This window comes from Perognathus longimembris, chromosome 2 (assembly GCF_023159225.1).
Source record: "Perognathus longimembris pacificus isolate PPM17 chromosome 2, ASM2315922v1, whole genome shotgun sequence".
NCBI classification, from domain to species: domain Eukaryota; kingdom Metazoa; phylum Chordata; class Mammalia; order Rodentia; family Heteromyidae; genus Perognathus; species Perognathus longimembris.
Window position 1 is genome coordinate 20,562,086 of NC_063162.1, and position 26,270 is coordinate 20,588,355.

Here is a 26,270-nt window from a genome sequence, read left to right on the forward strand (position 1 = left end):
AAAACTAGAAGTTGAAAACATTTTATATGGGCCAGATTCTGTAAGAGTGAATGTCAGTAAGTTAGCCCAAATTACTTACCTATACTGGAATTTTATTTCATTAAATATTGTTTGAAACAAGTGGAACATTTAGACAAGGAAATAATGTTTGCTATATGAAAATTTTGTTAAAATGAGACTTACTTGCAATTTTGATGAGAGTATGGGGAAAGAGTAAGATGAGAGGTGTGAGTTTATATTTCAGCATAACTAACATTGAGATCAGTGGGCCCCAGGCCTTACTTATCAACAGCTCTCACTGTTAATCTGTGAACATGTATCACTCCCTTTACCACAGTGTATATTACATAGATATGGGAATTCTACACTTGGGGGAGGATAAAACAGGACTTAACGTGAAAAAGAAATGTGGCTACTTTTGAAAATACATCATTATCATTCAACAAAAATACCTTCTTATGAAACTGTTCTGAAGAGGTGAAACTCAAGCATCTCCTAAAGGGGTTAAACAAAACAGTTTTAGGCCTTGGTTTTTTAAATCTGATGATGTTTACTATAGAAATTTGAAAGCCCAATGTGCTTTAAATTTTTTTTCAATTGTATTTTAAAAAATAAGTACATCAGGGGCTGGGGATTTAGCTCAGTGGAAGAGCGCCTGCCTGGCAAGCACAAGGCCCTGAGTTTGGTCCTCAGCTCTGGGGAAAAAAAACAACAACTATAAAAGACCAAAAAATAAATACATCAGAGATACAAGTTTGAAAGGTACCTGAAAATCTTCTCCTTCTCTATAATGTTGGCCACTCCTTGTGTTTGACAACAACCAATATACTGGCTTCTTTGATATTTTTCCAGAAATACTCTGAAAGATAGCTTCTGAAAAGGAAAGGTGAATTTTACTTATTAAATATTAGTGCTAACTTGAGTAGACAGACTTATGCAATGAAACATCAGCTTAAGTTGCAGGTTAAAGATGATAATAGTAGGAATTGTAATAATATGATATAGTTGCATTATTATGAAACTAAAAGAACTGGGTGGATATTTTTGCCTTGTTTTGATGTTTAGAAAACTAGCAGGTCTTTCTCTCTCTCTCTCTCTTTTTTTTTTTAGTGTGCCTTACTCCTAGAAATTGGAGTTGCTATCCTAAATATTTATTTGGAAGAAGCATGTTTAAGGGAGCAGCATTTTCTTTATGCCTGAACTTCAGTGACTACTCTAAAAAGTTTTTTGTTTTTAAATTATGGAAAATTTCAGACACAGTAGAAGAGAGAAACCTCTGTACTAGGAAATCCAATTGTTTTAACTGTTTCTTTAGCAGGTAGGAGAAGTGTACATGTGTACATCTTATTCACATACCCACCTGCCATAATTGTGTCTTAGGAATAGTTTCTTAATGTCTGATTCCCAACTGATATCTAGATTTTCCTAATTGTCACAGATATCTTTTTTTGGTTATCATTTGTTTACAGTAGTTTTTTGTGAAATGTAATTTGAAGCTTAACATTGTTAGGGCTGGTAAGAAAGCAGATAAATATGGCAAGTAGAACAAATCTGCTGATTAGAAGTGTGTAATAAAACGTCAGGCCAAAGAAGAATTCCAGAGAAAATATTGTTTAAAATAATAACAAAAAGAACTCATTTTGCAGATTGCCATATCATTTGTGTACATCAAGGAAGTCTTCAAGGAATACCAGCTTCTTTTACCTAGTTACTCTTAATTTATATTCTTATAGTTAGAATCACACGTGCATATTAGGCTTTTCTACATTTAGGTAACTTTACGGCAGGGCAGGGGCAGGGGGATGTTTAGAATAGGTTCCCCCCAAATGAAAGAAGTGTTGTGAAATGTTTCCAAGTTCTTATGTCTGTTACTCCTGACATAACAGGACTTTTTTTTTTTTAACTGAAGAGTTAAATTCTTTTAATTGATAGAGGCAGTACAGAATGTAGAGTCTGAGGGAAAAGAAGAAAAATGACAGTTTGAGGAGAAAGAGGGAATTGGGAAAGAAAAACTCATTCATTTGCCTTCTCTTTTAATGGGCTGTTTTTTATTCTGACTAATGAGAACCTTCTCTTTGTGCAGTTTACAAGTCCCCGGAGTATGAATCCCTTGGCTTTGAGCTTACTGTGGAGAGACTAGTTTCTATTGGCTATCCCCAAGAGCTGCTCAGCTTTGCTTATGATTCTACATTCCCAACCAGGTAAAAACTTCAAGATTATTTTAGGTTAAGATCACTTCCTCTGTTGCCAAAATTATTAATGCTGAATTCATCCCTGACCAAAATAAGAATACACTAAATTCTTTGTTGTTTGGGTTTGGGTTGGTATTGATTCTAAAATGACTATAAACTTTCTGTACATGCGTGTAGTACTATTCAGTCATCATGAAACTGTTATATCTTTTGTATTCTTTTTTGGTTTGTTTTGAGAAGGTTTCTCTGTAGCCCAGGCTGGCTCTGAACGTAGTTGTTGTTGTTGGCTTTGGACTCAGGGCCTGGGCACTGACCCTTAGCTGTTTTGCTCAAGGCTGGCACTCTACCACTTTGAGCTACAGCACCAGTCTCACAGACTTTCCTGCCTGGGTTGGCTTTGAACTGTGATCCTCAGATTTCAGCCTCCTGAGTAGCTAGGCTTACAGGTGTGAGCCACCAGCACCTGCTCTGCTTTGGTTTTCAGCTTTTGATCCTCTGGTCTCCACTTCCCAAGTACTGTGATTGCAAGCATGTCCTTTTAGCAAGAGTTTATTTTATTGTAACAGGAAAGGAAAAACAGAAAAAGAGAAACATGTCTTGCTTCCCATATAGGAAATAGAAGTTAAGACTCAAAATGGTGTTTCAAAATGGACAGTTTTTTTTATTCTCTGAGCTGGTAAACACAAGTGGTCATATCAATCTAGTAGCGCTTAGTCCTTAGACAATAATTTTTTCTTAGTAACAGTGAGGTCTACCTCAAATCCAAGTAACCTTAAGGTTTTCCTTTAGTTAGATGAGCCTTTTATTTTTGTATCTACCCATTTATTAAGAGGTCTCAGATTTTTATCATTTTTTTTTTTTTTTTTTTGGCCAGTCCTGGGCCTTGGACTCAGGGCCTGAGCACTGTCCCTGGCTTCTTCCTGCTCAAGGCTAGCACTCCGCCACTTGAGCCACAGCGCCGCTTCTGGCCGTTTTCTGTATATGTGGTGCTGGGGAATCGAACCTAGGGCCTCGTGTATCCGAGGCAGGCACTCTTGCCACTAGGCTATATCCCCAGCCCCGATTTTTATCATTTTTAAAGAAGACAGATTTACATAGTCCCTCCAATATCTCCTAATCTTATAATTTAACCTTACAATCTCCTTTTTCAGCTTATTTTCAGATTTTAACTTCTGAGCCTGGCTCTTTTGATATTTGTTTATAGTAATAAAAATAATTCAGGTTTCTGTGGCTCACACCTATAATCCTAGCTACTCAACCTGGCAAAAAAAACTCCATGAGACTTATCTCCAATAAACTACCCTAGGAGAGAGTGTGCACGCATGCACGCACACAGACACACTTCACATCAACCAGGCTGGTGCCTCACACCTGTCTCACATCTGCAATCCTAGCTACTCAGGACCCTGAGATGTGGCTCAAATGGTAAAGTGCTAGCCTTGAGCAAAAGGATCAGGGACAATGCCCAGGCCGAGTTCAAGCCCCAGAACTGGCACAAAAAAAAAATTTTTTTTTTTTAAGCCTTATTTTGCAGACTTCCATAGTCAGAACCAGAAGATTATAAGGATTAGAAGATACCAGTTATTCTTTTCACTTTAGGTTAGGAGAGAAATGAATCTTGATTTTGGAGGCTCTATCAACACTGGTTACTATGTAGCTGTTTTGAGATTCAACTCCTGGCTGGATCACCAGTTTTTGCCTTCAGGAATGGATGAGGGCTTCCCAGTCTCCATGTAAAACTAATGAATCTTGAGATCCATACCTAAAAAGAATTTCAGACTGTCTCACAAAAAGGACGGTCTCACAAGGTGAAAGTTTTAGCAAGGGTTTTAGTATAACAGGGTTAAAGGAGGGAGAAGTAGAAAAGGAGACAGAAGCATTTCCTGTTCCCCAAAATCTTTTTGTGTTCCTTGAGTTGAGCTTAGTGTATAGAAAATATTTAAAGTAGTCCCACTGTGGATAAGAAAAAGCATCATTAAACATGGTAAGCAGTAATCATAGATGGTCTAATCTGGCCTGCCTTTGGCTATTAGAGGACATTTATATGATTTGCTAATACAAGCAACTTGGTAGTCAGAGCTTTTTTGGTAGCTTGTGTTTCTGGGTTTGATAGGGAGAATTGAAGATTAAGGAAGATAGTATTTATTTGAAATTCTGTCACATATGTCCCACATACAACATCTAATAGCTCAATTCCCAAGGATATTTAAAGACTAATTTAGAATAATGATCAATTGTATTGTGAGGAAATAGAGTTTACACCTGTTTGATTGAATTCTTACTCCCAATAGAAAATATCTGTGGTTGGGGCTGGGGATATAGCCTAGCGGCAAGAGTGCCTGCCTCCGATACACGAGGCCCTAGGTTCGATTCCCCAGCACCACATATACAGAAAACAGCCAGAAGCGGCGCTGTGGCTCAAGTGGCAGAGTGCTAGCCTTGAGCAAAAAGAAGCCAGGGACAGTGCTCAGGCCCTGAGTCCAAGGCCCAGGACTGGCAAAAAAAAAAAAAAAAAAAAAAAAATATATATATATATATATATATATATATCTGTGGTTACTAATCTGTCTGGGATAAGTGTTTTAGTTGCTCTGAGATTTTTTTTTGGGGGGGGGAGGGGATGGGATGGCATTGTTCTTAGCTTTGCAGAAGCTGGGGATCAAATCCAGACCTTTACAAGTGCCAAGCAAATGCTCTACCTCTGAGCTACGGCCTTAGCCCTGGAATTCAATTTGAAGATTCAGTTCATTTAATTTAGTCTCTGTTATATTGTTTGAGGACATACCTGAATTGCTACAAAAGCTAAATTAGATGAAGTTGGTTCGTGGTGATTGGTAGTGACACATCAAATTGTTGCTTATGTTACTTAACCCTATCAATAATGTCTTCCTTTTCATCTAGAGGTCTTGTCTTTGACACACTATATGGAAATCTTTTGAAAGTTGATGCCTATGGAAACCTCTTGGTTTGTGCACATGGATTTAACTTCATAAGAGGGTGAGTACAAAGTTCCTTAAGTCTCTTTCTAATACAGTTAGACAATATGAAGATGACATTGTCTCTACAAATAAACTTTCTAATTCTGCATCCATTATACAATCTTTCTTTTATATAACTGACAGTTATTTATTAGACAGAACCCAAACTGACTTACAAAGATACTTAGTCACCCAGGTTGAGATGAGAGTCTCACTAAGTGTTTGCCACAGCTAGTCTGAAACTTATTCTTCTGATCTTCACCTCCCAAGTAGCTAGGATTGCAGATGTGAGCCACCTTGCCTGACTTGCACTTTTCTTTTTCTTTCTTTTACAAGTTGATTTTTAAAAAAATGATTCAGGAGTATCGGGATGCAGGATTTAAGCAAAAAATAATTGCTGTAGTATAGTATAAGCTCTTTTATATACAAAGATCATTGTTCTTCAAATACTTTTTATTGAAGGCAAGCCAAGGTTTTATTTATGCCTGAAAAGGGATTTTGTTTTTGTTAGTGGAGAAGACAAAGAAGAAAGAAAAAGAAACAGTTCAATAAATTTAAAAAAATTACTAGCACAATATTCATAGACTATCCCTCATCTCCTAAAATAGTTTCAAAGTATTTTCTTTAGAAGTACACTTAATAGTATTTTAAAAATAAGTCATTTATGCAAGGAGCCAGTGGCTCATACCTGTAATTCTAGCTACTCAGAAAGGTGAAATCTGAGGATCACAGTTCGAAGTCTGGTAGGCAAGTCTGTGAGACTTCTATCTCCAATTAACCACCAAAGAGTTGAAAGTGGAGCTGTGGCTCAAGTGGTAGAACATCAGCCTTGAGTGAAAAAGCTAAGGAACAGCACCCAGGCCCTGAGTTCAAGCCCCAGAACTAACACACACACACACACACACACACACACACAGTCATTTATAGGCTTAGAGAATGGATCAAATGGTTTGACTTGCTTATTACTTGGGGCATTCTACCACTAAGTTATGTTCCATCTTACTTTTTGCTGGTTATTTTGGAGATATGGTTTCATAGCCACTGGCCCATTGTCACTTTCCAGTGACCTTAGTATAAAACATGGTCATTTTCCTGGAAGAAAGTAAAGAAAGGGTGACATTGTTAAAAAAAGAAACATACTCATTACCTGACTTAATGTAATGGTAGTCCCTCTTTACAACAGATTAATAGCAACAAAAATTATTTTTAAAAACACATTGTCGGGCTGGGAATATGGCCTAGTGGCAAGAGTGCTTGCCTCGTACACATGAAGCCCTGGGTTCAATTCCCCAGCACCACATATATAGAAAATGGCCAGAAGTGGCGCTGTGGCTCAAGCGGCAGAGCAGTAGCCTTGAGCAAAAAGACGCCAGGGACAGTGCTCAGGCCCTGAGTCCAAGCCCAGGACTGGCCAAAAACTAAAAAAATAATAAAAACACATGGTCATCTTTTAACTTTTGTATTTCTCATCCTCTGTATCCAGTGAGTCTCCTTGTCAATTTTCCTTGAATCCTCTTTTTTTCTGTGTGTGGGGGGGGAAGGGGCTAGTAGTAATCAGAACCTGGTTGCTGTTCTTTAGCTCTTTTGTTCAAGGCTGGTGTTCTAACACTTGAGCTGTAGCTTTACTTCTGGCTTTATGGTGGTTTAACTAGCGATAACAGTCTCATGGACTTTCCTGCTCCATCCGGCTTCAGATGTTGGTCCTCAGATCTCAGTCTCCTGAATAGCTAAGATTACAGGCCTGAACTGCTCACACTCAGCTTGTGTACATTTTTTCCTGGGTGGGGGATATAGCTCAGAGGTAGAATGCCTACCCAGTGAAGCATATACAAGGCCCTGGGTTTGATCCCTAGCACAACAAAAAGAAGTACATTTTTTTTTCCCCTTTGACCCCAGGCTAGGACAAGCCCTACTCTTCTCATTTATACTCCTGTATAACCACCAATTGATTTCCCATTACTTGATCTCTGTGTCAGTTTGCCAAACAAGTTACTCCAAAACTTGGTCGTTTGAAACAGTTGACTATTTAGCTCAAACTTTTTGAATTTTAGCTTGGCAGAGTGGCAACATGCCTGTAGTCTTAGCACTTTAGCTTTCATAGTGAGACTCTGTCTAAAAGAACAAAACAAAACAAATCTGAGTACTTGGTAGCTAACACCTCTAATCCTAGTTACTCAAGGGGCTGAGATCTGAGTGAGGATCATAGTTCAAAGACAACCCAGACAGGAAAAATCTTACCTCCAATTAACTAGCAAAATGTAGAAATGGCTATGGTTCAAGTGCTGAGTGAAAAAGCTAAGGGACAGTGCCCAGGTCCTGAGTAATAAGCCCCTAGTAGCATTAAAAAAAAAAGTTACCTGGGCAGTTCTGGGGTTATTCAGTTAATCCCTCTGGTCTGTTGTATGTGTCAGTTGGCAGCTGATCTAAAGTGGCCTAACTTACATGTCTGGCAGTATCCCACCTTTGACCAAAATGCCTTTCATATTCCTTTTTATCCTCTAGCAAATTATTTCAGTCATTCACAGAGTAGTCTCAGGGTTCTAAGCACAGCAGAAGAGGACAAACCCCAGTGCACAATATTTTCTAAGTTTCTCCTTGGATTCCAAGTTGCTTTTCATACCTATGTTGCTATTTATACTTGTGTTCAAAGATGGAGAACTACACACTGAGCTTCTAGTGGGAAGAGGCACAAAGGGACAGGAAGAATTTATGGTTATTTTCTTTCTCTCTTCCTAAAACTGATATCAATATAATGATTTTAGAACTTAGTGAAAGCTTCAGTTAAATCCCCCTGCTCAAAAACTGTAAGTAGCATCCTCTTGTTTTGAAGCGCAATAGCATGATCTTCCTTGACTCATATTTCTAGCTGTGTTTTTCTCTGTTACACTTGCTCACCTAAATTTGTACTAGTTTCTGAACTGGTCTTGTTAGACTTTAGGGCCCAACTTATGCAACTTACTGTGGATCCTTTCTACATTTTCCTTGCCTCATTCGTCACATTTACTTCCTTCTAACTTTTTTTTTTTTTTTTGGCCAGTCCTGGGCCTTGGACTCAGGGCCTGAGCACTGTCCCTGGCTTCTTCCCGCTCAAGGCTAGCACTCTGCCACTTGAGACACAGCGCCGCTTCTGGCCGTTTTCTGTATATGTGGTGCTGGGGAATCGAACCCAGGGCCTCGTGTATCCGAGGCAGGCACTCTTGCCACTAGGCTATATCCCCAGCCCTCCTTCTAACTTTTAAGATAAAAATTATTTTCCTTAGTGTTTCCATAGGTTTTTGCAGCCTTCTTATAGTGATTGTGATTTTTTTTTTTTTACTCTGTTAAATTTTTATGTGTATGCGACTCATCTACCAGACTGAGAACTTAAGGGATAGAACTTGAGCTTGCCATGCCTTCACAGCTGCCTATGTTTATTTAGTTTTTTGATGCACATAGTTATCAGAATATTTGAATTAAACTTTGAACAATGAATACTTCTATCATGTTAATGTTTTGAATGTCAGTTAATTTTTAATCTTTTCTTTCAGGCCAGAAACTAGAGAGCAGTATCCAAATAAATTTATCCAACGAGATGACACTGAACGATTTTATATTCTGAACACATTATTCAATCTACCAGGTAGACTCATTCTATGCTTATATATACTGATGCTTTCTCTTCTTTCCATGATCATTTATCTTTGCTCAAGGGAGATAATGAGATAAGCTAAAATTATTTCATATCCAGCTTATGAATATCTATTCTTCATTTTTCAGAAACCTACCTGTTGGCCTGCCTAGTAGATTTTTTTACTAATTGTCCCAGATATACGAGGTATGTATATACTACAGTTTCCTTTTTCCAGTTGATTTTTAAAAAATTAATGTGCAGGGTTTTAGAGAACTGGCCATTGTAGGTCTTTTCTGCTTTTCTGAAGTGAATTTAGTGCTAGTGAGAGATGCCACATTGCCAGCCTGAGAGATGGGACAGCACCAGCAGCTCCATGCAGGCTCTCACCTCCCAGTGTGCTGCAGCCATGTTTGGAAGGGACCACTTCTGATTGGCTTCTCCTGAGAATGAAGACGGCCAGCAGAGGTGCTAATTGTGACCACTGAGTGGGAGGTTTGTGTGATGATTATCTGTCCAAGCAGAATTACACTAAAACCCCCCAACTCATTTCACAGCAGCTACCTAGGTGCCATTCAGTGATGGTAATTTAGTCTCATTCCCAGGCCCAGCAAGATTTCATAGAGGAATAAATGCTATTTGTCTTCCTGAAAGCAAAATTTTGCTTAACTTTTAAATAAGCTAGCCTTTCCTTTTGAGGGAATTGTCTAGTACTGCTCGAAGTATAACCATATATGTCAGAGTTTGCTAACTTCTTATCTTAGGCCTTATCCAGCTTCAAGGTATTTGGTAGAAAGCTGAGTCACTAAGCTAAATAGAAAATGGACAGTACCTTTGTACCCAGGGCCAACGTCAAAAAGTCAAAGTGGAAAGAATCTAAATGATCAATTTTAAGTTCTAAATATTTCTTCAACAAGAAGCTATTTTTAAAAAGGGACAAATAAAAGAACCTGATATTTTAGTTTCCATTCAATATATTATGCTGTCATCTTGTATTTGTTCAAAATTATTGCATTCCATTGAACACCATGGCCATTTGTAATGGCCAGAAATGGATTTTCATTAGGGAGTAATTATTTTCCTAATTAGTCACAGCCTGTGTACACAATGTATCATGGAACCTTTAGGCCCCCTGGGCAGTTTATGATACTCACTTTATTTAATCTTGGGTTCCCTGTCATGTTCTTCTCATTTCTCTGTAGCTGTGAGACAGGATTTAAAGATGGGGACCTCTTCATGTCCTACCGGAGTATGTTCCAGGATGTGAGAGATGCTGTTGACTGGGTTCATTACAAGGTACCTAGAAGCTGCTGCTTTACTGGCTCACCCTCCGGCATAGCTTTGAAAGGGCAAATGGAACAGAATTTTTTTTTCTGTTTAAAAAAGTGGGAAGCATGGGACTTGCCCCCCCGTAGTGATTATTCTGGAATACATTTGTTCTTGCCACCCTTTCCTCAGTGGCAAATGCTCAGCATCATTTTATTGAGTTTGTACTTCTCAAACTTAGAAGAGGTTTTAGGTATGAAATTATACCTAAATTATTTGTGGATGATGGTCTTTTGTTTTCATCTTATTTTTGTTTTTGCTGGTCCTGGCGCTTTGTACTCAGGGCCTACACATTGTCCCTGAGCTTTTGTGCTCAAGGCTAGTGTTCTAGCACTTGAGCCACAGCTCCACTTCTAGCTTTTGGTGGGTAATTGGAGGTAAGAGTCTCAGAGAGGGGCTAGGAATGTGGCTTAGTGTTAGAGTGCTTGCCTGGCATGCATGAAGCCCTCACTGGGTTTGATTCCTCAGTGCCACATAAACAGAAAAATCTGGAAGTAGTGCTGTGACTGAAGTGGTAGAACACTAGCCTTAAGTAAAAGAAGCTCAGGGATGATGCCCAAGCCCTGAGTTCAAGCCCCAGGACTGGCAAAAAAAACAAACAAAAATAAGAGTCTCAGAGACTTTTCTGCCCAGGCTGGCTTTGAACTAAGATCCTCTGATCTGAGTTGCTATGATTACAAACATGAACTATCAGTGCCCAGCTGGTCCTTTGCTTTTTGTTGTTCAAATACTTCTTACTTGACTGAGAACATTCTAGCTACTTAATATTAAATTATATTTACTTCTGGCACTGGTGACTCACACCTGTTGTGATCCTAGATACTCAGGAGGCTGAGATCTGAGGATTGCAATTCAAAGCCAGCCTGGGCAGAAAAGTCTATGAGACTCTAACCACAGACAAAAAACAGAAATGGCACTGTGGCTCAAGTGGTAGAGTGCAAGCCTTGAACAAAAGGAGGGAGCACAGGGACAGTGCCCAGGGACAGAATTTGAGCCCTAGGGCTGGACACACACACACACACACACACACACACACGCCATCACACACACATATACACACACACGCCATCACACACACGCCATATGAAATGTCTTAATTTCCAAATTAAAATAGAAGCAGTTTCATATTTGAAGATACTTTTCTGTGATCTTATTTTATGTTTTCTATTTTGGCAAATGTAAATTTATTTGAATTGATAGTAAATATATTTTTCTTATAAAAAATATTAAAAACTGGTTTTATTATTTTCTTAGTTCCTTTTTATCTTTTTTCTAGGGCTCCCTTAAGGAAAAGACAGTTGAAAATCTTGAGAAGTATGTAGTCAAAGATGTGAGTATGAGGGAAAAGTTGGTCTCTATAGTTTATTTTACCCATTTAAGAAAGAACACAGCATGCCTATTTATAGTGACATGGACAAGGGAAAAGGTTTTCTTGTAGCTTAATATGTGTCACCCAAGAATTTCAGCCAGAATATAGGTTTTAAAAGTTTATCCTATTTGTTGATGGCAGAAAGGCTCAGTATTTCATTTGTCCCTTTAGCTCTAATTATCATAATACCAGCTCCCAGATTACTGTTGTACATCACTATGCTGTGATTATATGCATTATATCATCTACTTTTCTATTTAATTTTGAGTTAGGTATTATTGTTACCTCAGTTTTATAAAGAAATTGAGGAATTACTTATCTTGCCAAAGGTTACATACATAGTAAGTCGTAAAGGCAAGTTTTTCACCCAGTTCTAACCCAAATCATAAGAATTGAACCTGATTTACTAAAAAAATATGCATCTCTATAACTGCTACTTAACATATCAATAGGGAATAGTGAGGAAAGCTTTAGAGTACCTTAAAAGAGGAAAGGAAGAATAGCTAAGTGGTAGCATACCTGCCTAACAAACCCCATTGCTCAATGGCCTCCGAAAAGTACCCTAAAAGATCATTGAAGGGCTGGGAATATGGCCTAGTGGCAAGAGTGCTTGCCTCGTATACATGAAGCCCTGGGTTCGATTCCTCAGCACCACATATATAGAAAATGGCCAGAAGTGGCACTGTGGCTCAAGTGACAGCGTGCTAGCCTTGAGCAAAAAGAGGCCAAGGACAGTGCTCAGGCCCTGAGTTCAAGCCTCAGGACTGGCAGAAACAAAACAACAACAAAAAGATCAATGAAAAACTTGGTAATTTTTTAAAAATTAAAGTTAATAGTGCTTTACATGTTAGGTTTTTTTTTTGTATAGATTATGTGCAGTTAAGTTGCTACTACTAAAGAAAGCTAGATGAATAAAAAGAGTAGGTGTTCATACCATATGTACGTATGTGTATATATGTGTATATATAACATTGTAGTAATATATGAATGTATTTTCACAACTTTTCTATAAATTAAACACACAATTCCAAGATGAGCTACTTTATTCTTCTGTAAAGTAAAAAGGAGTGCAGTGAAGATTTCTTGTTTTCAGTATTTATTCTGCCAGTTTTCACCTCCCTCTGTGGTTTCTAGGAAGAACACTGAGTGTGAGTTCAGGGGAAGGTTCAAGAATGTTTGTATAGGAACCTATTTATTGTGAAATGAGGGAAAAGTGTTTTTCTTTCTAGGCATATCAGGAGTTAGACTTGCCTTAATTTATATACAGCTGGGTATGGACCACGTGTAAGTTACTTGGACATATCATTTCATTCTGCAAAGTGTTTTGTAAAACCATATTATGCACAGTCTGGTCATACCTAATAATCACTGTATAGAGATCCATATATATATTTGCTAGTTATGTTAAAATCAACTTCTCCTGATCTCTCATCTGAATCACACACTTTGGGAAATCACAAGACAACTTAAACTCTTTCCTGAGATACAGGCTCAAGGAAGATAGAAAACTGTTGTTAATGATCGTACAAATCTACATGTTATATGTCTGTATGTGTGTACTACATGTGTCAATACTATTCAAATGGCCTTTTAAATACAGAGTTCTGAAACCAACTCCTCAAATATTACCCTATTTGTATTCTGTGGAAAAATTCATAGTATATGAACATCCCCAAGGTCAGTGTAAAAGTATTTAGGGCTGAGTATGGTGGTGCATGCCTGAAATCCCTGCTACTCAGGAAGCAGAGGTACAAGGTTAGAGTCCCAGGACAGCCCATGAAAAAGCCTGAGATGTGATAAACTAAGCAAAAAGAGCTGGGGTATGACTCAAGTGATCGAGTGCTTACCTACCAAGTATGAGGCTCTGAGTTAAAACATACTACTGAGGGGGAAGGGGGCAGAAATACTTTGTGTTTTGTTCATTATCATTTTATTTCAGGGAAAACTGCCTTTGCTTCTGAGCCGGATGAATGAAGTAGGAAAAGTGTTTCTTGCCACCAACAGTGACTATAAGTATACAGATGTAAGTGTTAAATATTATACAGAGAAATTGTTTCAATGTAAAGAAGCGTGAATTCTGAGAGCAGAAGTTTATTAAACTAGACGCTGGTGGCTCAGGCCTGTAGTCCTAGCTACTCAGGAGGCAAGATCTGAAGATCATGGTTCAAAGCCAGCCGGGGCCAGAAAGTCTGTGAAACTCTTTTATCTCCAGTAAACTACTCGGAAAAAGCTGGAGGTGGCGCTATGACTAAAGTGGTAGAGCACTAGCTTTGAGCACAGAGAGGCTTAGGAGCAGGCCCTGAGTTGAAGTCCCAAGACTGGCCAAAAAAAAAAAAAAAAAAAGTTTATTAAATGAAGGTAGTTTCTTGCTATCTTACTTTGAAAGCAAAATATGTAAGATTAAGAGCATATTGGAATTGTTCAAACTTTTAAAATAATCTTTTTGACTATTTTCCTTGATGCCAAGTTGAGAGTTTTAATTTGAGGGCTATTTAAACCATTTTTTGTGAGTAAAGTGGCTCTATGTCTTGGAACATCACATAGATAGATTTACTTTCACAGTTCCCTGCCATTGGAAGCTCTGCAGGGTAGTTGGTAGAAAGATGTTTGAACCTTACTTTGAAACTTACTACTTCTAAAAATGACTTTTAGTTATGATAAAAACACATGGGAAAATTTGTTTAACTCCTTACTACTTCTGCTGAGACAATTACAAGTTAATAGTTCTAGCAGAAGTTCTGCATCCTCCAGTTCTCTTTATGTAATACATTATTTCCATGTGAAGTTTTAAGTCTTTCCTATGACTCTCCCTTACTCTTCCAAGTATGTGTTCTAAGAAAACTTAGGGACATATGAATGAATCTGTACAAAAACTTCTGGAAGTCTGTATTTTCTTGAGAATGTCAGAAGCTATTTTATTTTTGGATGATAAGGCATTTATTTTTAGCTTCTATTGGCAAGATTTCATCCACTTTAGAGGAAATAAGAGCACAGTGAATGCTGTATTGGAAAAAGACAGGTTTTAATGAAAAGCATTTTGTTTGTTTTTTAGTTATGTCTTTTACAAAAGTGATATACAGACTTTATATTGTTTTTATTTTCCCCCCAGAAAATTATGACTTACCTGTTTGACTTCCCACATGGACCCAAGGTAATATAATAGTAACAATAGACCATTGCTTTAGTATAATAATGCAGTTAATCATTCTGGAAATAAGTGATTAGGACCCACCTAGAAAAGTTGTGGTTTTAAAGCCTCTTGTCTAATCATCATTACTATTAGAAGTAATCCAGGACTAGTAGAATTTAAATTACTAGAAATTCAAATACTAGAAATAAAAGAGAGATGCAGTTTTTAGTGGCTAGGATGTTAATTTTATGCCTAAGAACTTTTATGCAGAATTGTTGTTTGTATGACAGTGAATAGAATTTTCAAGTTGAGAAAGTTAACAGAAACAAAATTTTAATATTCCTGACAATTGTACTATTAGTTATTGCTGAGTTTTTGTGTCAAAAGAGCATTTAATATTTAGAGGAAGAGCATTGATATTTAGAGGAAAGAGCTTCATTCTTGCAATATGGTGGTACTTTAAGGAATATCCAGTAACTTACCTACATACTTGCAGAATTTCAGTCGTAGCCTTTTATGAATAAGCATCACCAAATCTATGTTTTGAAACTACCAAAATTACAGTGTACAGTGACCTCCAGCTCTTTCTGACAAGTTTCTGTTATGGTTCCATTTCAGAATGGAAAGAATTTTAATGGGTGTAACTGCTACATTAGTGTTGTGTTTACCTTGTGTAGTATGTACTAAAAGCCAGTGTATACCTACAGCAATCATTCTGAGAACAAAACCAGTAAAAATGTACTAACAGTATGTTCTGTGTTAGTTCTGATGTTCATCACACTTCTTGTAATGTTTCCCTTGGGTGTTGACTTGCTTTTTTGCCTAGTAACTTTTCTCATATATCTAAGTATGAGCAAACTTGGATGTATTAAAGTGCTGCAAAATCAGTTGCTGAACTCAGTAGTCAATGAAATGATTTAAAATTAGATAGCATTGGTCATTATTTATACCTGCCTGTTTCCCAAAAGGTATCACATAATTAGTCATAGGTTTTTATAAATACAGACTCTTTTCGTAATGCTTAGTATTTTAAAATTTGTTTCATTTAAGTGAGATTAAATATTGGTGCTTTAAGATGAAAAGTGAACTTTTGGCTTTTACTGGTTCTCCTTCCCCAGCCTGGGAGCTCCCATCGACCATGGCAGTCTTACTTTGACCTGATCTTGGTGGATGCACGGAAACCACTCTTTTTTGGGGAAGGCACAGTACTACGTCAAGTGGATACTGTAAGTTGAGAGGGTAATAGGTCTGCAAGCACACTATCTTTCATGTTATCTCCTTGTTCTATGTCCTTCTCCCTAACAGGTATTTTAAACACAAGTATTTTTAATTTATGTCCATCTGTGAGATTTAAGTTTTAGTTTTAACTGTAGCCTGACACACTGCTAATTGAAAGATTAAACGTCATTCATTTGGCTTCCTGATGAAGTAAAATGTGGGTAGAGATGGTGATAGGATGGCAAAGTATTACAAAATCTGTTCTCTTTCACACAGAAAACTGGCAAGCTGAAAATTGGTACCTATACAGGCCCCCTACAGCATGGCATTGTCTATTCAGGAGGTGAGTTGCAGACTTCCCTTTATTTACTGTATTTGTATAGTGAGTGTTGTCTTTGTTCAAACCTTGTTGTGGAAAGTTTGATGCCACCTACTGAACATATAGGTCAGTCACCTACTAGTATAATGAGTTAAGGAGAATGAGGTCTATTTTCATTCAAATGACAAGCTTGGGGCTGGGAATGTGGATTAGAGGTAGAGCACTTGCCTAGCATGCATGAAGCCCTGGGTTCAATTCCTCAGCACCACATAAACAGAAAAAGCTGGAAGTGGTGCTATGGCTCAAGAGGTAGAGTGCTTAGCCTTGAGCAAAAGGAAGTCAGGGACAGTGCTCAGGCCCGGAGTCCCAAGCCCCAGGACTGGCAAAAAAGCAACAGCAAAGCAATAAAAGGACCAGCTTTTAAACACTTGTTCTTTTGCCTATTTGAAGCTTTTCCTCTATGCTCTGGAATCATTTGAGGAATTTTTGGGAATATATGTGGGTTCAGATACATACTATGTCAAGAGTTAAAAACAGTGGAACAAAAGTCAACTTAGTGATAGATACATGATATGAAGTGTGGTAGTGGTACTTCTGCTGGTTATATCCATTAAATCTGAGTACTACTCTTAGACTTGGTGATCAGTGTTCTGGTCAGCAGAGTAGAGTAAAATGAGCCTGTGTTTTTAAGAAATGTCTATCTTGCATATAAATGGTAAGAGTGAAATTAGTCATAGAATTTTATAGTTCCTGTACTTTGCTGGCCTTAAATATGGCAGCATTTCTGCTTTCTCATTGTTCATTGTTTTAGGCTCATCTGATACAATCTGTGATCTGCTGGGTGCCAAAGGCAAAGACATTTTGTATATTGGAGATCATATTTTTGGAGACATTCTAAAATCAAAGAAACGGCAAGGGTGGCGAACTTTTTTGGTGATTCCTGAACTTGCACAGGAGCTGCATGTTTGGACTGACAAGAGTTGTAAGCAGTTGTTGCTTTTATTTTATAAATCTTAGATTAGATTATAGCTAAATGGCCAGATTTGAATCTGCCCTCTTTGATAAACTATTTTGTATTACAGTTACACAACTGGTCAAAGGGTGGAGAGCTGATACTTTTATATCTTCTGCCTGTTTGATTTTAACAATTTCACAAAATTCTATCATTTAAAAATGTAAATATGTTTATGCCTATCTTCAACTCCTTTTATCTCAGAGGGTAAATATGGAATACCAACTAACCTGTGAACCAGCACTCTATTTCACTCTGCAGTCCTTATTTCTCCAGTGACATCTAGTAGTCCTAGTCTCTCTGCTCACAGCCCCTATCTGTGATTCTGGGGCAGTAACAGCTCTGAATATTAATCACTTCTTGGTATTTATTTTCTCTACTGAGAAGTAGAGAAAGGGGTCATGTATTCTTGAACTGAGCCCCACACATTGTGTCTATGAGGTACATATACTTATTTGAGGTATGGATATAATTATATATAAAGGTCTTTGACACAATTCTCCATCCAGTTCTAGTGAACATCACACTGGTAAAAGTTACTGACTAGAAATTTGACCTCCCTCTCTCAAGTGGGACTCCTAGCCTTATTATTTAAATGTGAATGGACTTAGGCCTTAATCTCCTCAAATATAAAAGTAGTACCTACCTCATAAAGTTGATGAGCCTTAACTGAGGTCATATATATGTAGATATATATGTGTATATGTGTGTGTGTGTGTATATATATATACTATATATATATATGGTAGAAGTAACAACCTTTCTCAGCCAAGACTCCTCTTCTGAACTATAGAACACAGAAAATAATTTGATTCTTTTCTATTATGAAATGAGTGGATGTATGGATGCATTAGCACTTACTTCTCTTGAGGGCCCAAGTTGAGAAAGGCTACAACATGTTGGAAACATGCAGTAGATGCTAGAGGCTACTAATGCTATTACCTTAGACTTATCCGTAGGATAGAGTATCCACATTTCAACTTGGCACCTATGAAGTGAAGCCCTAGGTTAGATTCCTCAGCACCACATATATAGAAAAGCCAGAAGTGGCACTGTGGCCCAAGTTGTAGAGTGCTAGCCTTGAGCAAAAAAAGCTCAGGGCCAGTGCCTGAGTTCAAGCCCCAGGACTGGCAAAAAAAAGGGGGGGGGCGGGGGCAGGAACGCCAGCCAGGCACTGATGGCTCATGCCTGTAATCCTAGCTACTTAGGAGGCTGAGATCTGAGGATTGGGGTTGGAAGCCAGCCAAGGCGGGGGAAGTCCATAAGACTCTTAACTCCACTAAACTACCAAAAATTTGGAAGTGGAGATATGGTTCAAGTGATAAAGCACTGGCCTTGAGCAAAAAAGATCAAGGACAGCCTCCAGGCCCTGAGTTCAAGCCCTAGGACTTGCAGACACACAAAAAAAGGGACTGTCAAAACTGGTTTTGCAGGCTGGGAATGTGGCCTAGTGGTAGAGTGCTTGCCTCGTATACATGAAGCCCTGGGTTTGATTCCTCAGCACCATGTATTAGAAAAAGCCAGAAGTGGTGTTGTGGCTTAAGTGGTAGAGTGCTAGCTTTGAGCAAAAAGAAGCCAAGGACAGTGCTTAACCCCTGAGTTCAAGCCCCATGACTGTCAAAAAACAACAGCAACAACAAAAACTTGTTTTGCTGACAGTAGCTGAGAGAGAGTAGGAATGGGCACTTTGCAAACTCAGAATGAGCACATAGCTAGAAGAGAAAGTTGTGGTCAGTGTTTGGGAATTACAATGTTCATCTGTTGCCAAATTTCAAATAGGGTATTAGTGGCTTTTCCCGAAGCAAGAGATAATTTATGTATACCTGACTATGGCAAATTAGTCTCAGACTGTACTTTATGGTTATAGCTGCAACTTTTTAGTTTACTTTTAGCACTGGTTAAAAACTGAGTCCTTTGATTTGATTCACATAGCACATTTTCCTTTCTTTCCCAAATCTTAATAGCACTTTTTGAAGAACTTCAGAGCTTGGATATTTTCTTGGCTGAACTCTACAAGTAAGTTTCTCATAACTAAATCTTTCTTCTTTTATAAAAGCATCTACCTTTTCAGGAGTAAGTTATATAAGTAAATTGGTATAAATTATGTTCTTTCTGGAAATTTTCACTGGATTTTTCTCTTGTCTCTAGGCACCTTGACAGCAGTAGCAATGAACGCCCAGATATTAGTTCCATCCAGAGACGAATTAAGGTATCCAAATGGTTTGGGAGGAAACTTGGAAAATCAATTGTTTAAATTATTCTGATCTTTCTAATTTTTTTTTTCCAGTCCTGGGGCTCAAACTCTGGGCCTGGGCGCTATCCCGAACTTTGTGCTCAAGGCTAGTATTTTTGAGCCATAGCTCCACTTCTGGCTTGGTTGTTGTTGTAGTTGCATAGAGATAAGAGCCTCACAGACTTTCCTTCTCCACCCTTGATCCTCAGCTCAGATCTCAGCCTCCTGAGAGTAGCTAGGATTAGCGTGAGCCATTGGCTTCTGGCTATATTTCTGATTTTTATACAGGGACTGGCATATAGCTAGTAAGCATTAAATGTTTGTGTAATCAGTTGCAAATCAATCTTGTGTTCTCTCTCTCTTTTTAGAAAGTAACTCATGATATGGACATGTGCTATGGGATGATGGGAAGCCTGTTTCGCAGTGGTTCCCGGCAGACACTCTTTGCCAGTCAAGTGATGCGTTATGCTGATCTCTATGCAGCATCATTCATCAACCTGCTGTATTACCCATTCAGCTACCTCTTCAGAGCTGCCCATGTCCTTGTGAGTAAAGTGACTTTGATAGTTACAATGCCCTTTTGGGTCAGGATCTGCAGCCAGCTTTGTAGAATGGCATGGGAGATGATTTGAAAATTCTTTACGTGCAAAGCTTACTTGGGCAGGTTATTCAAGAAAATATGACCAGAAATGGTACTTATGAACTATAACTTTAATCCCCAAAGTTACACTGAGTGATTAAGACTTTTGTTAACACTAACTGAAAGAAATTCTGATACCATTCTATTTCAGAACAAGTTTTTTAGTAGCTAAGTAGAAAATAATCTTTCCCATCAAGTTTTAGGCAATAGTAAGTGATCTAGCCACCACTGGGGTGGGGGGGGGAGTCAGACAGCTTTAGGTAGTTCTCTCAAGGTATATCCAAATGACTTACCTCTGGTCCACTGTAGAAATATGTACCTGAACACCTCAGGTGGGAGAGGAATTAGGATTTGGGAAGTACCTGTTTCACTCTGCCTTTAATCAAAAGGCCTCTGCATTTGTTCTAGATGCCTCATGAATCAACAGTGGAGCACACACATGTGGATATCAATGAGATGGAGTCCCCCCTTGCCACTCGAAACCGTACATCAGTGGATTTCAAAGATACCGACTATAAGCGGCACCAGTTGACAAGGTCAATTAGTGAGATTAAGCCCCCCAATCTCTTCCCACTGGCTCCCCAGGAAATTACACACTGCCATGATGAAGATGACGATGAAGAGGAAGAGGAGGAAGAATAAGGAGGAAAACAAAACCCTGAACACCCCTTGAACAAGTTCTGGCAGGACTCATAGGAACAAAGGATATCTTTGTTTGGGTTCTGCTGGGGAGGGTGGGGGAATCCATGAAAGGTATGTCTGGAAAGTTTCTGAAGACTTAAAAATATTCTAATCATAGAGCAATATTTGTTTTAGTTCTGTGTATCTGTATTCTTGGCAGAGGGTTTGAAATTGTAACATAATCTGTATTAGAAGAAAGGGTAAAGTCAGGCTGAACTGCATGCAGTTGGCTCCATAGTGGCTTGTGGCACTGTTTCCTTGTCTTTTTCATCTTCAGTATGTCATGGTGTATCTGTATATACACTAAGGGTGGTGAAAAGTTTCACAGTGGAACAAGGATGGTGGAAGAGGTAATCCAAAAAGGTCATGTGTTACAAATTGTGCTACTCCCAAATCCAGCCTTTTCAGTGCATTATTATTCAGTATTGTATATCAGTGGAGAAATATATTGTTTTCATTATCAAGTGTAATTTCTGTCAAGGTGAAGATTGCTTTCATAAGCCTTTGAGTGTGCTCTAGCAAGGCTGCTGCTCTGTCTGTGCCTTTGCAGAATTATTCTCTGCTCTAGGGCCACTCTGGAATGGAATGGAATGGAATTCCGCTCGGCAATGGAATAGGATTCTATTTTGAGACAAAAGTCCTCTTCCTTTCTGCATTTTTAAAGTTAACATAAATGCTTTTTATGTAAGTCTTTCTCCTCTGTCCTAAGTCAATAAAGGATTGTAGCTGGAAGAGGACAATGGAGGAAACCTGGACAAAAGAAAAGGAGCAGCTTCCTTCTTCACATCTAATTCCTTAGTCTGGGCTATCATTATGGTTTTACTGCGAACTTCTGTATTTCTTTGTCCTTCACGGTTGATTGCTGTGTTTTAAAGTTGAAATTAGAGGATAAGAAGAGAGCTTTGTAAGCTAGAACTTTACTAGAGCAAAAAGCAGTCAGTAAAAATAAGTTCCCTTTTGAACCCATGGTGAAATTCTTGCTTTGGACAAGAATGAACTATTAATGTACACATTAAGGCAATACAACTGCCTTTCCAGTATAAGAAAGTTATTCCAGCAATTTAAACAATGGTATAGATTCTTACTTTAATCTTCATATATTTTCTTCCATTCCTATTGTCACTGGTCAGTAAGGGAGGAAGAAGCTTCTCTAGTATTCAGTAAAATATAGTATTTTGACTTCCACCCCATGTGTAGCACAAGTACTAGCCATTGGTCTTCGAGTGGGTTGAAGTGTGACTTAGTAATCACAGTTTGACATTGTTTTCTTAAGAGAAATACACATTTTCCAAAATGCTGAACATCTCCAGAACTCTTTTGGTTTAAAAGAAATAATCAAGACTTTATATAATCTGACATGATTATATGTAATGGTTCATAGGCCTTAGAATTTTTAATAGTTTTTAGTATATGGCTATGAGGTGAGGCTTTAAAAAAAGTCATTTTATAGATAGGGAACACAGCCTCATGACTTTGAGTTTATGTGGCTTTAGTTAATGTCAGGACGAGGAATATACATCTGGATAAGTCTCTATGGGGAGTCTATGCTCCAGAAGAGTCAGGTTGTTAATGCTATTGCAAATATCAGATATAATTACTATTTTAAAATTTCACATAGTATTTACAGTCACCTCAGCTCCTAATTCTCATTCAGATGATGCTTAGTATGACATAGTCTTAAGTTTCTTCAAGCCCAAATCTCTTACATGGCTTACTACAGCTACAGAGCTACCTTATTATTGTAGTACTTGTACATATTTTCCCATTTAGAGCAAAGACTGACATGTTTTATTTTCTACACTTTTTATATTGCTCCTGAGAGTTTATTAACCAGGTAATTGTGGTTCTAGAGACTGAGAGATAAAAGCACATAATTGAAAGGCAGCTATGCCCACCACTGTACCAGCAATGCCACACACACAGCACACAAGTGGAATAAGAATTCCACTGCTTGTCAAAGCTTTCATGGGATTACCAAGCATATTATTAAAGAGCTAGGGTTCTGTAAGAAATATTAGACCCAGAGCAGCATGGCGCTTCTCTTGTCAAAAGTATGTCCAAGAGCAGGCAACTGAGAGTGTCTGCAATTGGGTTTTTTAAAAGGTAAATTGTGAATTTCCTCTGTTTCCAGTAGTTAAAGGAATTAAAATAAATACTTTTCCATTTTTTTTAACCTGAAGAATTTAGACCACAAGAAGACATCTCTTCTAAGAATACTTTCTGGGTATTAAGACAATTCAGTTACATAACTCAAAAAAACACCAGTCACCTCTTTCTTGAGTGATGGACCGAACAACTTTGGGGCACCAAACAGCTGGCCAGAGGCATAGCTGATCTATACCCAGGCCTTGTTGTGGGTTCCACTGTAAGAATAGTTGCCCATTACACCCACCTGAGCAGAAATAATCAGCTAAAGCTTTGATGGTATATTTCTTAATTTTTTTTAAGCCATAGAACTATCATGTATAAAGACCTAAGATTTGTTTCTACCATACTGGCATAGCTCTGCTGAGATCTAAAATGATCAAGTCCTTCAAGCTTGCTAAAGGTGCTTTTAGAAATGGTTTTAAGAGAATTACAGTAACGTAAGTAGCTGCAAAGCTTGTCATGTTAGAGTTATCTTTAAGAAAACACATAGAAACCACATGCACAGTTACATGACAGATTTAAAAATACTTTGTCCATGATTAGATATCTCTTAGATTTATTTAAGAAATATTTTGTGAGCAACTTAAAAGCTCTGAAGTTTTTTCCAAGGCTGCCTGGGCATTTTTAAATGCTCTGCTTATTCACTAGAGACAAACAGTTGCATATTTAAGTCTGTATTAGGCTAGGAACTCTCTCCACATTCCATGTTATGGAAACTATTTAACCTCTCTTTGATGGTGGGAAAAATGGTAACTATGATCCAGCTCTTGCCCTGCCATTAACAGTCTAATTCCTCACTTGGTTTAATAGTTAGGGGGGGGTCAGTACTTAACTGTTTCTCATGACATTCTTTTTCAGTGACTAGGCTATCCAGATTCTCTTTAAAGTTTTTTTTTCCTCAGATGGAATGATTTCAAATGATATACAACTTTGGAAAGTCCTGAGACTGAAATCTGCTATGGAGCTACCTGAATAACCTTGAAGATAAAAGAAATACGGCACCACTGAGGACCAGAGATGATGTACACAAACACAGTGAGAAAGCAGAGCCCAGCCATACACCTCCACTAACCGCGAGAAAGCAGAGCCAGGCATCCTCAGAAAGCTACACTGCCCGGCCATATACCTCCACTAACCACAAGAAACTAGAGCCCAGCAACCTCAGAAAGCTACACCGCCCGGCCATACACCTCCACTAACCATAAAGCAGCATTTCATACTGTTCTTTCACTATGGAGCGCATAGCAATATCAGGAAATAAGTATCTAAAAAGAGAATTACAAAACGAATAAAACAGCTTTTCTATTCTCAACCATTATTCCCTGTCCTCAGACACAATGTCTACAGCAATCTGACAAAGGTGTCCTACAAAGGTATGTAATTTCATAAGTAAAATACAGCCATCAGCCACTTTAACAATATTTCATTCAACAACATTTGACAATTATAACACTGGTCTCAAAAGATTATATCTCTTAATGATATAACCACTTCAGTTTATGTAAGTACATCTCTAGTGCAATCACCTACAAATGAAGTTAAGCATCTCTATACAGTTTAAATTCCTCTGTAGAACTTTAGTGCAAAAACTGTATTCCTGATTGAACTTAGAACATTTAATCTCAAACTTGCTGACGTAGATACTACATGTCCAAGTAATTGTTTCCCTTTTTTTTTTTTTTTGCCAGTCCTGGGGCTTGAACTCAGGGCCTGGGTGCTGTCCCTGAGCTTTTGTACTCAAAGCTAGTACTCTATCACTGAAGCCACACCACCACTTCTGGCTTTTTCTGAGTAGTTTATTGGGGATAAAGAGTCTCAGGGACTTTTTTTTGCCCAGGCTGGCTTCCAGCTGTGATCCTCAGATCTCAGGCTCCTGAGTAGCTGGGATTACAGATGTGAGTCACCAGTGCTGGGCTCTGTTGCCCTTTTTAAAACAACTTGACCAGTTTTGAGTCTGGCCCCTTTTATATTTCTTAATATGAATTGAGATACTTTGGCTCCATTTTGTTGCTAGAGTAAGAGTGAATGAGCAAGACTTCTCTGTGAATTTGAGTATAAATATATTCTCGAAATTCTCTGCCCTTCCATTCACCTCTTCCCAAAGGGCTGTGGATGAGCCCCAAAGTGTCTGGGATGAGGTAAGCCCGCCCTCCCTGCGTGAACATTTCTTCTCATGGAAGACATTAGCAATGGTCCTTTCAAAGTCTCACAATTTCCTGAGATAATTTGAAAGAATCTGCCAAGTAAACCTTCCCAACACTGAAAATGTTTATTAAGTATTCAGTCTTTTTTGAGAGGTCCTCAGCAGCATTAGTCTTTGACTTGATACTGTGGATATTTGTAGTAACTTATTTTTTGGTCCATTGCTTAGACATCAGTAGTGTAACAGAACTGTGGCTCTCAGTCTGTAACTTACCTATCCCGTGTTGGCTTACTATTTGAACAAATGACAATATCTATCACCCCAGCAGGAAAGCACTGTTAGAGACTAGCTAGCACTCTTGGGCTTTACAAATCATCCACTGAGAAGATAGCAAGTCACAGAGTTACATTGACTAGGACTGCATAACCATCCCAGTGTCCTGGGACTTCTTAAAAAGTACATACTGACCGTAAGTATTGGGCTCTTGGAATGAAAATGATGATGATGTAACCATAAAACAAGAGTTTATTAGTCATCTAATATAGTTTGGCTTTTTAACTTTAATTAGGAATCAATTTCCACTGGGTACTGGTGGCTCAAGCCCATAATCCTAGCTACTTGGAAGACAGAGTATTGTGGTTCAAAGACAGCCTGGGCAGGAAAGTCCATGAGACTCTTCTGTCCAGGTAACCACCAAAAAGCCAGAAATGGGGCTGTAACTTAAGTGGTAGAGTGCCAGCCTTCAGCAAAAAAGTTAGGGACAGCAGTCAGCTATGAAGTAAAGCCCCAATATCAGCACACACACAAGTTTCCAGGAATTGACTCCAAGTTATGAAAAGCCATTCAATCAATCACATTTCCTACCAGACCCAATCAGTATTTGTTTCCTCAGAAGCATTAAGAAGAGATTGAAGATCACAAACATGAAGAGAAAGCCCAGAGCACATCACAATAGGATATTCAATAGTAATGAATAGTAGTGTGGACTCCAAGGACTTGGAGGGCTCAGACAAATCACAGGAAGAAAAGCTGCCTCCATTTTCTGTGCACATTTTCATAGTTGAGCTTAGTACTTACCTAAAGTTTAGCAGGCAAGCCCAACAAAGTTTAATTGGGAGTATATCTGCTGCAGCCACTTCTTTCTATCCTGCTGCTGTTTTGTGCCTGCTCCGTGGGAATGCGGGGAGACTCCCAAAATGACAACACTTGACTTTGGATATAGATGCGCCTGTTTCTACTTTTAAGAAATGGGGTAGTGACTAGCGAGGTGGGGG

The 26,270-nt window shown here is 38.4% G+C and overlaps 1 protein-coding gene across 2 annotated transcripts in view; it reads left to right on the plus strand.

Annotated features, from left to right (window-relative positions):
• Positions 1-24,165, plus strand: part of Nt5c2 (5'-nucleotidase, cytosolic II) — a 79,934-nt gene extending 55,769 nt beyond the window's left edge. Inside the window, exons 4-19 of one of the 2 annotated variants that reach the window (XM_048338337.1) lie at positions 2,084-2,201; positions 5,094-5,189; positions 8,698-8,789; positions 8,927-8,984; positions 9,980-10,073; positions 11,380-11,433; positions 13,412-13,495; positions 14,582-14,623; positions 15,721-15,828; positions 16,097-16,163; positions 16,951-17,121; positions 19,116-19,167; positions 19,300-19,360; positions 19,753-19,929; positions 20,433-20,560; positions 23,756-24,165. In XM_048338337.1, the coding sequence (XP_048194294.1) occupies positions 2,084-2,201; positions 5,094-5,189; positions 8,698-8,789; positions 8,927-8,984; positions 9,980-10,073; positions 11,380-11,433; positions 13,412-13,495; positions 14,582-14,623; positions 15,721-15,828; positions 16,097-16,163; positions 16,951-17,121; positions 19,116-19,167; positions 19,300-19,360; positions 19,753-19,929; positions 20,433-20,560; positions 23,756-23,774 (1,421 nt within the window). In that variant the 3' untranslated portion in view covers positions 23,775-24,165. Of the gene's footprint in view, positions 1-2,083; positions 2,202-5,093; positions 5,190-8,697; positions 8,790-8,926; positions 8,985-9,979; positions 10,074-11,379; positions 11,434-13,411; positions 13,496-14,581; positions 14,624-15,720; positions 15,829-16,096; positions 16,164-16,950; positions 17,122-19,115; positions 19,168-19,299; positions 19,361-19,752; positions 19,930-20,432; positions 23,286-23,755 lie in introns of those variants that run through there. The other variant, XM_048338336.1, reaches the window with a different exon arrangement.
• The last annotated feature ends 2,105 nt before the right edge of the window (positions 24,166-26,270 follow it).